This window comes from Gobio gobio (genome assembly GCF_949357685.1).
Source record: "Gobio gobio genome assembly, chromosome: 7".
Classification (NCBI taxonomy): domain Eukaryota; kingdom Metazoa; phylum Chordata; class Actinopteri; order Cypriniformes; family Gobionidae; genus Gobio; species Gobio gobio.
The window spans coordinates 36,494,469-36,506,458 of record NC_137103.1 but is presented as its reverse complement, the minus strand read 5'-3'; the positions used below and the strand labels follow the sequence as shown (position 1 = coordinate 36,506,458).

The window sequence follows — 11,990 nt, the reverse complement described above, 5'->3', positions numbered from 1 at the left end:
ACGAATAAAGAAAGATAGTTAGCCTGTGGGGTAAATGTGCGATAGTGCTGTCTGCCTAATTAGTGTCACTCTAACCCCTCTGTGTGGAGAGTACTGCCACTCATTTCATTGTTCAACCTACGGCTCCATGGCTGATTACAGGACTGCTTGCTCCACCAAACATGAGATGATGACAACGTGGACTTGAGATGTGCTTTTATGTGTTTGTCAACAGTCGATACTGATTGTAAGGAATAATCTTCTCCCTTGTTCTACACCCTGTGATGGGTCTTGTTGATCTGGGCCAAGGGAAGTGTTTTTAAATCGCTCTTTATGATTTAATGTGTGTATTTGTCATTTATCCCATGTTTGGGAGTGTGAGCGGGGAGGGTTGCGCCTTATGGGTGTCATGGTGTGGATTGCATGGTTTTTTTGTGTGTGAATGGTTTTTTTTTTTTAAATAAATTGATTAGGATTACAGCTCACCGTATGTGCAGTACACTATGTAATTTTCTCATTGCCTAAATACAGCCTGATGTTTTAGTCCAGTGCTTTGTCTAAATAAAGGAGTTGTCCTTTTGATATCTGGGTGCTTGCCTTTATTTATTTTCTGACATTCGCAAGTGTAGCATAAAACAGTACTTACAGTACTTACACACACTGCACACCTGTTGGTCCAAACTGCACATTATAATGCTGATCATTAGTAGGCTACTAGCTGTGTCTTACAAGCTGTAAATATGGGTGCAAAGGGCATATAATAGCAGGTCAGAAGGTCACATAAGAGCTTTCTGAAGTTTAGACTGTGAGGAAAAAAAGGCAGTGCATGATAAAAAAAATTGCAATTGAGAGGAAAAGTCAGACATGCAACTATATATATACAATTGTGAGTTTATATCATGCAATTACGACTTTATAACTCACAATGATGAGTTTAAGTTTTGCAATTCTGAGGAAAAAAGTCAGGAATGTAAGATATGCAAACTCACAATTGCGAGAAAAAAAAAGTTGCAATTACCGGTTTTATTGTTATATTTAGTGGTGGAAACAATTGATTAAGAGTCATTAAGAGCCTGGGGGTGAAAACTTTTGAACAGGATGAAGTGTACATTTTTCTTATTTTGTTTTAAGATCCTATATTTTTATTTAGTACTGCCCTTCAGAAGTTAATAACGACATGTTTCCTAGAAGACAAAATAAGTACAATTTACCCTGTTCATCCAATTCAAAAAGTTTACACACCCCAGATCTTAATGCATTGTGTTGCCTTCTTGAGCATTAAGATTGTCTGCATTTTTTCCTTCAAGAAATATTGTGAAAAAAGCCAAGTCCTATATGTTTGGTGGTCCGTGTGTGTTGTATTCCAGAGTATTTAGATTAAGTTACAAACATGTGTAATCTAACGGAATACATTAAAAATGACTTTTTAAAGCATGTCTTTTGTAATCTGTCTCCATATTTGTGTGCGCATTTGAAGAGTGCACACGGCAAGCCAGACTGACCGGACAGAAGTTTGTTTTTGACTTTTTAATTTAGTAACACGTTATGGAAATAACATTAGAAGAATAATAACTGACATGTTAACTGACACTTCACGTGCTATTGGAATAATCGCAAATATAGTTTCCGATTCAAAAAATTAGACATGAACTCTAATTTTGAGCCCTCTCAAGTCGAAATTTGAATGTGATGAGCTCGTAATCACACTGCAGAAGTTAATCTCATTATGTTTTTTGTGCGACTGCGACCGACTCAAAAGGTCTTGCGACCAAATTTTGGGTCGTGAACCACCCGTTGAGAAACACTGCAACAAACAAAGCCATAGACTTCAAAGAGTAGAAAACCAGAAAACAAGCAGTCAGCCTTTAGATAGAACATTAATCCAGTTATAGAATTCATTCATAAAATGACAATGACATTCTTACCTGGAATTAGACTCTGGATCCTCTTACAGGACTCAATATGTGATTATGATCTGTTCATGGTTATCATCCCTTTTATAGTATTCATGTCACTTAAAGGGAAAGTGGTTTATATTGTCCAGATTGGAAAACCGCATTGCCATTACTAAGCTGATAAAACACTGCCAGTACATCTATTTCTAATGGCAAATGTTTCATTGTCAAAGACAAATGATGAATTCTACCTATTAGCAATGTCTTCTTTATTGCATAATATGCTCCCATCTTTCTAATTAGTTGATTTCTCTTTGAAAACAATCATTCCTGATTGTCTCTAAAATGTTTTGTGTGACAAAATTGGTCTCCCTCTCTTTTTAAGACAAAATACATATTTTTTAAGACCTTGTACATAATGTTTACATGTTTCTACTGTGGTTGCCAGGACAGAAATTGCTGTAAAATTCCTTTCATAATGACCTCAAGCATGAAAACACTGGTACAACTGGTTTAACTGGAACAAGCTTAGATATCACTAGACAACTATGCCCCTTTCTGCCAGTTTATCCCAATCGTGCTTAGAAGACTTTCCTAGTTGTATCCAGTTACAGACGCCAAATAACTGAGAGTCCTCTAAAAAAAGTAACAAATTACAGTAGGCTACTACATCACGACTTAATTTCTCCCTCCAACAATCTGCACACTCACTTACTGTCGCGCGCGCATGCGCAAACATAATCAAAATAATGATGCCGTGGCTAGTCTCTGTTGAACAGAACGTGGTGGGCGGGGTTTAGAGAAATATGAGCCAATCAGAGGGACCCACGACCAGTGGGCATGATGTCTGCTGGCCTGACAGCTATGCGAATGCTCGGCGTGTCTTTAGGAACTTTATACATAAAATCAGTGATTTGACGGAGAAAGGAAGAAGAAAACATGGTTGCCATAAGTCCAGTGGCGCACAAATTACTAAGCTACGTTCCTCTTTTACTAGTTTTGATTGATCTTCGATACGAAGGTAAGTGATCAGTGCTAATGCTGGTTAATTATAAGAAATGTTTTTAACCAGGTTTGTAGTGAACTAACGTTAAACGTTCGTCTTCATGACAGTTTTTTATTTTAGAGAAAGTGACGTTGTTGTTCTTAAAAAATAAACAATTTAGATGTCAACATGCTACTCATAGAGTACATACGGAGAACTGTCACATTAGTCCAGAAACGAAGCCGAGGAGAGTTTACTGTCAAGCATTTTTTTAAACCTTAATGATGGTTATTGTGGTGTTAATCAGTCTGGAGTATTTAATTTTTTTACTGTGTTTTCTATTTTACTCTAAAGTATTTATTTCTGTTGCTGAAACACTGGTTCCACTGCAACAATGAAGTTGACACTGTTGCATTTAACTAAAATGTTTACTATTCTAGTCTACTTGACTCTAATGTACTTTACTCAAGTGGAATCTACTCAATTCTAGTGGACACACTATGCCATACTAACTTTAATGTGCACTACACTACTCGTGTCCTGTCTCTAATACTGAATACATGATGCAGGTATTGCTTGTTAGACTATTTGGTTCATTCTAGACTTCAAACATATTTGCTTTTCACATGTATTGCAGGAGTTAATGGTGGGAAGGATGGTGGTGTTGAGAATCATCTGGAGATGGGGAAGAAGCTTCTGGCTGCAGGACAGCTGGCTGATGCTCTATCTCACTTCCACGCTGCTGTCGGTGAGTACTGGATCTTTTTACATGACAACCCAAATTAAATCTTGTGTGTAATGATGCAATGTCGCATTGTCCACAGAATGCAGCTTTGACTGCTCAGTGTGTGTAGATTTATTCATATGTTAATTTATTTGAATTAATTATCAGACGGCGACCCCAAAAATTACATGGCATACTATAGGAGAGCAACTGTGTACCTAGCAATGGGGAAGTCAAAATCTGCACTACCAGACCTCAGCAAAGTCATTGAACTTAAACCGGATTTCACATCGGTGGGTTTTCAGAAACATTTCACTCTAAAAATATGTACAATATTTTTAAATGACTTACCAAAACCCAGAAATTAACCAGTGTTTCTTCTTAACCGACAGGCTAGGCTTCAGAGAGGAAATCTACTGCTGAAACATGGCAAACTTGATGAAGCAGAAAATGATTTCAAAAAAGTGGTGAGTGACATTTGGTTAGCATTAGAGACGCACCAGTCAGACACAAGCTGGTTATTATCAGCCGTCTTTCACTTGTGATGAGGGGTAGTGCTTTAGGGTCTATATTTAAAATAGTTACATGCAAGGATTCACACACATTGTGGAAGTCATACCTATTTTATAAATGATGCCATAGGGGTTGACATTTCACACAAATTGAGGAAACACAATATTTAATTAAGTCTCCCTGAAGTGCCCTCATCCTCTCCAGAGTATTCTTAGTTGAGTCAGTCAGTGGGGTATATTACCAGTCTAATACCCCAAAGGCTTCATTTAACCTGCACAGTGCACACTTAAACTGTTTTGCTGTTCTGATGCTTACTACCTGTTCATTCTCTCAAGGATGACATATTTTTCTTTCTTTGATCCAGCTCAAATCAAACCCAAGCAGCAGGGAAGAACAGGAGGCGCAGAGCCAGCTGAAGAAATCTGATGAAATTCAGAGACTGGTGGCCCAGGCACAGAATGATTTCGACCGCAAAGACTACGGCTCAGCCACATCACACCTCGACATCATCATTGATGTGAGTTAACCTGGATCAAGTTATTATCCGTAGCTAAAACTTAAATCATAAAAAAAACTTTTACTTGAAACAAAATAAACGTTAACTGGATCAGGGCTTGACATTACCTTTTTTTGCTCTCCAGCCATTGTGGCTAGTGGTTTTCCCAAAGTTACTAGCCACTCAGCTTTTTCACTGGCCAGAAAAGTATAACATGACAGGTCATTAAATATGCCTGTTTAGCTTTGATAAGGTTGTGTGTAAAGCTCCTTTAGATTTTTTTGGTGTAAATATAATTTATTCTTAAGCAATATTCTCATCAGTGTTCTATCAGCTATGACATTTAAATCTAGCATTTTTGTGTACGAGACCATACAGTAGCCAAGTAAAATACATAGCCTATCCATATTTTCATGTGATTTGACAGTTTATTAAATATCAGAATATAAAAGGTTTGCATCGTACCTGACACCTAGACAAACACTTTACAGTTGGTTTTATGACTGTCATTCTCTTCAAATGCGATTGAAGTTAGAAATGTGTATACCAATGTCGTATGTAACTTTAGAGACGGTCCTTAAAATCGTGAATATCTAACGCAAAGCCAACTTTATACCAGTCATATCAGATGCGCTATGGTTCTGCTGTGATCTTTGTTTGAAACTATTTTCGCTATAATATCGTTTTCTGATGGTTTACTTTGCTGGATATATTGTAAATGATGACAAAATTAATGTGTTGAAAGAGATAAATGGCATATGCTTAATTTTACAATAAGTGTACAATTAATCACGATTAAAAAAATAAATAATCAATTGATTCTGATTCATGATAAAACATGGCTATGACCACTTCACCAAACGGTTCTGTATAACTACACAACACCCTTAGCAATCACTCAGGCAAGGTAAACATATGTTTGTTCTCATTGATATTGTTCATTGAAGATTACTGTATTTTTGTGAGCGAGAGATTGAGTAACCAAGTGTATTACCTGAATTCAGATTTAGCATTTTCCTTCAGGTCAGTCCTATGTTCATAACAAAAAATCACTTTGAATGTCCGCTGCGATTATTTTGTCCTTTTAAAGTCCCAATGAACCGGAAGTTGCAACTGATTTTATTTCAGTGCTGTGACATATTGAATAGAGGCCAGGGTTTTACTTCAGCGCTCCTCCTCTCCTTCTCTCGCTCACAGCAGACTAACAGTTGGAGGGGAGTGGTTAAGGATAACCACAGTAACGTACAGTGATGCAAACTACTCAACTTTTATAATGTAATTTTGCTATTTTGAATTGAAAATATTAAATCGCTTAAATTCACATTCATAACAAAATGTGATGAGATATTCGTACATATTTTTAAATAAAATATTTTTTACATGAATTACTTCACAACAATATAGGCTATAATTAGATCTAGAACTTATTTTACCATTCTTATTTCTTCTTTATTCCCTTAAATCCCCTTTAATGCTTTAAATATGTAATTTCTTTAAATTTAAACCCTCCATCCTTTAATTATGTAATTACATTAAATAAATCCCCCTACTATTAAAGTAAAAACAAAAATATAAACATAAACATAAAATCTAATTCAAAATATTAACAGACTTTATAATGGTATATCAATGATACTAAAATAGCAGTGACCTGGATAATGTCCCTCCCTTTAGTGACACAAAAGTTTGTATTGACCTTAGAGGTTCCTGTAGGTGTCGTGATCTATCCTGGTTTCGTCCTGGTGCAAAAAAATTGTTTTGTGCTCAATAAGAGCACTCTTTGTTCAGAAATGTGATGTTAGTTTGCTTTACAGAACAAATATTAATTGTCAACAGTATTCATATTTAAAATACAAAACAAACAATGGATTACATTTGCTTGTCATTTTCTCAGACGTGTGTTTGGGATGCGGACTCCAGAGAGATGCGGGCTGAGTGTTTTATTCAGTTGGGTGAAATGGGCAAAGCCATCAGTGACCTCAAGGCCGCTTCAAAACTCAAAAGTGACAACACTCAGGCTTACTACAAGCTCAGCACCATCTATTACAACCTAGGAGACCATGAGATGTCCCTCAAGTAAGTCAACATGTGGTTATTATTAATGCAATATAGGCCTACATTGTTTTAATTGATAGTATGTGAAACGAACCGCAAAATGCAAAGATAAATGTACATACTGGAGCTGCCACACTATGTCCAAAGTGAGTGACATCCTGTTTTTCATCCTTTTTCATAAACTTTTGGATGCAGATTTAAGAGTTTCTTTTTTGTGTGCAGTGAGGTGAGGGAGTGTCTGAAACTGGACCCGGATCATAAGCAGTGCTTCAGCCACTACAAACAAGTTAAGAAGCTCAACAAACAGATACAGGCTGCTGAAGAACTGATCCAGCAGCAGAAGTATGTCCCAAAATATTTATAAAATTCAATAGTAATACTAATATTATACATGAACACTACCATTCAAAAGTATGGGATCTGTAATATTTAGTCAAATCAAATTTTTCAAGTTTTTGAAAGATGCCTATTATACTTTGCAAGGCTACATTTATTTGATTACAAATACAGTAAAAACAGTAATATTACAATGTAAAATAACTATTTTCTATTGTAATATATTTTAAAATGTAATTTATTGCTGTGTTCAAAGCTGAATTTTCAGCATCATTACTGATCCTTCAGAAATCATTCTAATATGCTGATTTGCTGCTCAAGAAACATTTCTTATTATTATTGTTATTATCAATGTTGAAAATGGTTATTCTGCTTAATATTTGTGGACACCATTATATATCGTTTTGCAGAATTCATTGAATAGTTTAAAAGAACAGCATTTATTTGAAATTGAATAGTCTTTACTGTCACTTTTTGATATTATTAATACTGAATAAAAGTGGTCAAAGAATAAAATGACTTTATTTGAACTTGTGAAAGGGGTGCACATGCATTGATTGACAACTAAATGGTTGTTTTTCTAAATCCACAGGTACAGTGATGCAGTTAGCAAATATGAGTCTGTTATGAAGACTGAACCAAATATTCCTCAGTTCATGCTTAATGCCAAAGAGCGCATATGCCACTGTTTGTCAAAGGTGAGACTGAGCTCCATGACCACAAGGTGTCGCCATCTACCAAAGCATACACTGCATCTGTGCGTAATTGATAGAATAAGGTGAATATGTTTTGGTCTTTTTTCCTTAGGACCAACAAACTGCTAGAGCCATCTCAGTGTGCAGTGAAGTTCTGAACGCAGGCCCTCATAATGTGAATGCTTTGAAAGACAGAGCGGAGGCCTTCCTCCAGGATGACCAATATGACGAAGGTAGCTCTGGATTCACCAGATATGTTTACTTAAAAAAAAAAAAACACACATTCTTTAAAAAAGTGGAACAATTGTAATTATATTTTATTAATACTTAGTCATATTAGTTAATACATAGGGCATGCAGTTAAAATATTATTAATAGAAAAATAATGGAATAAATAAATGCATTATGTGCAATTATTCTGTGATTATAATTTTAGTAAGACCTAAAGAATTGGGCTTACATATGGCAATTGGCCTTGCATACAAAATTCAAATGTTGTTTAAGACCAGTGAAGGCTTTTGAAAAGCTCATTTATTTTTAAGGTTGCTATATGTTAATGCTCAGCAGTTTTTTGCCAATTTTTTGGGACTTTGGGCGAATTCACCATATCCCCCAGAGTTAGATAAGTCCATACATACCATTCTCATCTCCGTGTGTGCGCCATAACTCTGTCTAACGCACCCACCGCAAGCCTAGCCTAGCTTAGCACAAAGACTGGAAGTAAACGGCTCCAGCTAGCCTTCTGCTCAAAAAGTCACAAAATAACGCCAACATTTTCCTATTTACATGTTGTGATGTGTAAAGTCACAGCGTGTACAAATAACAAGGTCACATGAGACACGGCCATATTATAAACGTATACACACTGAGGTCTATATTCTCAGAAGGCGCAGCACTGCTCTACTTCTGCGGAGTGATTTGCTCGCAGCACCTGAGAAGCCCCGTTGTTACTTCCGTCAACAAAACCAACGTGACTAGGTAGCTAGTAACGAACGTGACTGTTTATCATGGCTGACTTTGAGGAATTGTCTGAGGATTTACTTGGTATCAAACCAAAATCCAGAACCATATCGTTTTGAGCCAGAATACACAGACGAGGAGTTACAAACTTTGGAAGCTGATAGACAAAACAGCGAATTACCTCTGGCAACGCTCATTTGTTATTGTTGTTGTGACAGAGTGCGTTCGTGACAACACAATACTAACATTACAGGGGATACATGGAGCACGGGAACAACTGCAATACAGTAGTGACCACCCGTAACATTAGATCTAGCTAATGGCACTGTTACAGTAGGCTAGTCGTCTAAAAACATAACGGAACACTTACCGCAGCCGCAGGTGAGCCGCTTTGTCCGGTCTGTACTACCGATGGGATGGCCGTATCCTTCAGCACACATTTCATGGTCCGTGTTGCAAATTCCATATTTTTCAAAATAGTCGTCCTCTGTGAAATGTTCTGAGCAAACTCGATGGTACTTGATGATGGCTACAGGTGTGTTTGGATCTATATTCAGAGCAAGCAGTCATAGATTCATCAGGTCACGTTTTGGATTGGAATTCTATGAAATATCATTGCATTACCTGGTCTCTCCTGTTTGTTGTCGCTGTTCTTTACAATACAGCGAACACCCATGATTGTAAACTTGCTGACTCAATTGCTCCAACTCTGAGCGAACTCTCTGCTCCTCACCGCGGGGCTTCTCAGGTGCTGCGAGCAAATCACTCCGCACTCCGCAGAAGTAGAACAGTGCTGTGCCTTCTGAGAATATAGTCCCCAGTATGTATACGTTTATAAGATGGCTGTCTCATGTGACCTTGTTATTTGTACACGCTGTGACTGTACACATCACAACATGTAAATAGGAAAATGTTGGTGTTATTTTGTCACTTATCGAGCAGTAGGCTAGCTGGAGCCGTTTACCTCCAGTCTTTGTGCTAAGCTAGGCTAGCGGTGGGTGTGTCAGACAGAGTTATGGCACGCACGGAGATGAAAATTGTATGTATGGACTTACAGGGGATACGGTGAATAAGCCAAAGTCCCAAAAAGTTGGCGTGTTCCTTTAAAGAATAAACAGGTTGGCTTCTTTTAATGCCTTTTTTGTTAAGATGATCAGGTTTGGTGACAGAATTGTTCTTTTGGCAGCCATTAAGGACTTTGAGAGTGCTAAAGAACATAGTGAGAATGACCGGCAGATCAAGGAGGGTCTGGAGAGGGCACACAGGCTCCTCAAACAGTCCAAGAAGAGAGATTACTACAAGATCCTGGGCGTGAAGAGGTTAGATAATACATACTACAACTCTCTATCATCTGTTTATCATATAGAGGCCTAATACTCATTTTGAAATTAATAAACACTCTTATTAAACTGCTGTGGTTTCAGAACTGCCCAAAAGAAAGAGATCATAAAAGCATACAGAAAGTTGGCGCAGCAATGGCATCCAGACAACTTCCAGGATGAAGAAGAAAAGAAAAAGGCAGAGAAGAAGTTCATAGACATCGCTCAAGCCAAAGAAGTTCTTACCGACCCAGGTATGTTTTAGTGCCACATGTGGTGTACTTTACTTTGCTCGGTTAAATTCCTGTGGTAATATAGTCGTGTTCTTCTGTTTCTCTGCAGAGATGAGGAGTAAGTTTGACCAGGGCGAGGATCCCATGGATCCAGAGAGTCAGCAGGGGGGAGGACATCACCATCACAACTTCCACGGTGGCTGGGACAACTTCCAGGGATTCAATCCTTTCGGATCTGGACCATTTAATTTCAAATTCGGTTTCAACTAAGGCTCGGCTTAAAGGACCTAGGGCCTGAATATGTGTTTGAGTCAGCCAATAGGGACTGGCACCCTCTGAACCTGCCCATTGGCACGGTTCTGACATGACAAGTGCCTTAAAACAGGCTGTCAAGTGATCCCGCTTGCTAACGGTTGTTTTTTTGAAGCAGCTCCTCTATTTTCAGGGATCTTACAATCTAGAGTGCAAGGTTAATTGCCAAGCAACATCCATACGTATTGTTTCATTCCTGAGAATATGTACATAGAAAATGACACTATTTTTCTATGAATCAAAATGCTGTAAATAATTAAAGAGATATGAATGCTTATTTAAATGAATAGGTTGCTTTTGTCTGTTTTAGACATTTAAAAATGTCATGACTTATCCTTCTCAGAATAAAAATATCACTTTATTCCTGAGAAAATCCACATTCTTGAACATCGAGGCATAGAAACAAACATGTACAGAGACAATGTAATATAACAATATAAATAAAACAGGGAATGTAAAAGATCCGCCTCAATACCTGGAATACAGAGATAGTTTTGGAGATTGGATCTGCAGAGCTGACAAACTCTGACAGCAATGAATACAGTAACTTGGATTTTTCTCCCATAATGGTTTACAATTGTATGGTTTCTTTTGGGAATAAACATCTTTGAGAGCTTCGGATTATTCAGTATCTAAAAATTTCAAGGCAATAATTTATTGAGACCTTTTGTTATAAAGCAACCATTGGTAACACTTTACAATAATATTGTATTAGTTAATGCATTAGTTAACATGAACTAACCATGTTAACGCTAGTTAATAAAAATACAGCTGTTCATGGTTTGTTCATGTTAGTTCACAGTGCATTAACTAATGTTAGCAAGATTTTCATAATACATTAGTAAATGTTGAAATTAACACAGATAAATAAATGCTTTAAAAGTGCAGTTCATTATTAGTTAATGTTAACTAATGTACTAATGAACCTTATTGTAAAGTGTTACCCAACCATTTGAAATCTCAGGTACCCTTCATTTGCAAACACTGACTGATAAAACAGGGTGACAGAATATTTACTGAAATTTGTTTTTACAAAAAAGACATTTACATTTACCGTCTTCTCTGGATTAATGTACACAATATTGGCATGTTTTCCTCTTATAAATACTACAGATATACACCAGTGCCATTGCGAGTTTGCAGACTGGCCAAAAATATCAGATAACACTGTAATTTCTTTACTTTTTGTCAACAATTTATATAAAACTATGTCATGTATACAGTTTACATCTTGAAGTCAGAAAGAATTCAAAGTGAACCATCTTTCAAAATTATATGCATAAAAAATGACCATTAATATGTTTCCTTGTGTGTATTTCCTCAGTGTTTCTGTTGTGTTGTGTTGAGTTCAGTTGAGTTCAAGATTCACAGGAAGTTTTGGTGCAAACATCAAGTGCTAAAGTTCATCACGTTGAGTGCCTGTTAAAAAAAACAAATGATGTTCATGAACTTATTTAATCACAAGGCTTACTGAAAAAAATATAGTCA

At 36.9% G+C, this 11,990-nt stretch overlaps 2 protein-coding genes across 5 annotated transcripts in view; one reads left to right on the top strand and one right to left on the bottom strand.

The window, feature by feature from the left end:
- The first annotated feature begins 2,692 nt into the window (after positions 1–2,692).
- On the top strand, positions 2,693–11,797 carry dnajc3a (DnaJ (Hsp40) homolog, subfamily C, member 3a). Its single transcript, XM_079822109.1, has 12 exons — positions 2,693–2,895; positions 3,497–3,607; positions 3,752–3,876; positions 3,976–4,050; positions 4,461–4,613; positions 6,487–6,668; positions 6,870–6,989; positions 7,576–7,681; positions 7,791–7,911; positions 9,825–9,957; positions 10,063–10,211; positions 10,300–11,797. Exons 1-12 carry the CDS (start codon positions 2,814–2,816, stop codon positions 10,458–10,460), a joined length of 1,518 nt encoding a protein of 505 aa, XP_079678235.1. The 5' UTR covers positions 2,693–2,813; the 3' UTR covers positions 10,461–11,797.
- Positions 10,841–11,990, bottom strand: part of uggt2 (UDP-glucose glycoprotein glucosyltransferase 2) — a 39,088-nt gene continuing 37,938 nt past the window's right edge. For all 4 annotated transcript variants that reach the window (XM_079822104.1, XM_079822107.1, XM_079822106.1 and 1 more), the window contains one exon: positions 10,841–11,921. In XM_079822104.1, coding sequence (XP_079678230.1) covers positions 11,899–11,921 — 23 coding nt within the window. In that variant the 3' untranslated portion in view covers positions 10,841–11,898. The remainder of the gene's footprint in view (positions 11,922–11,990) is intronic.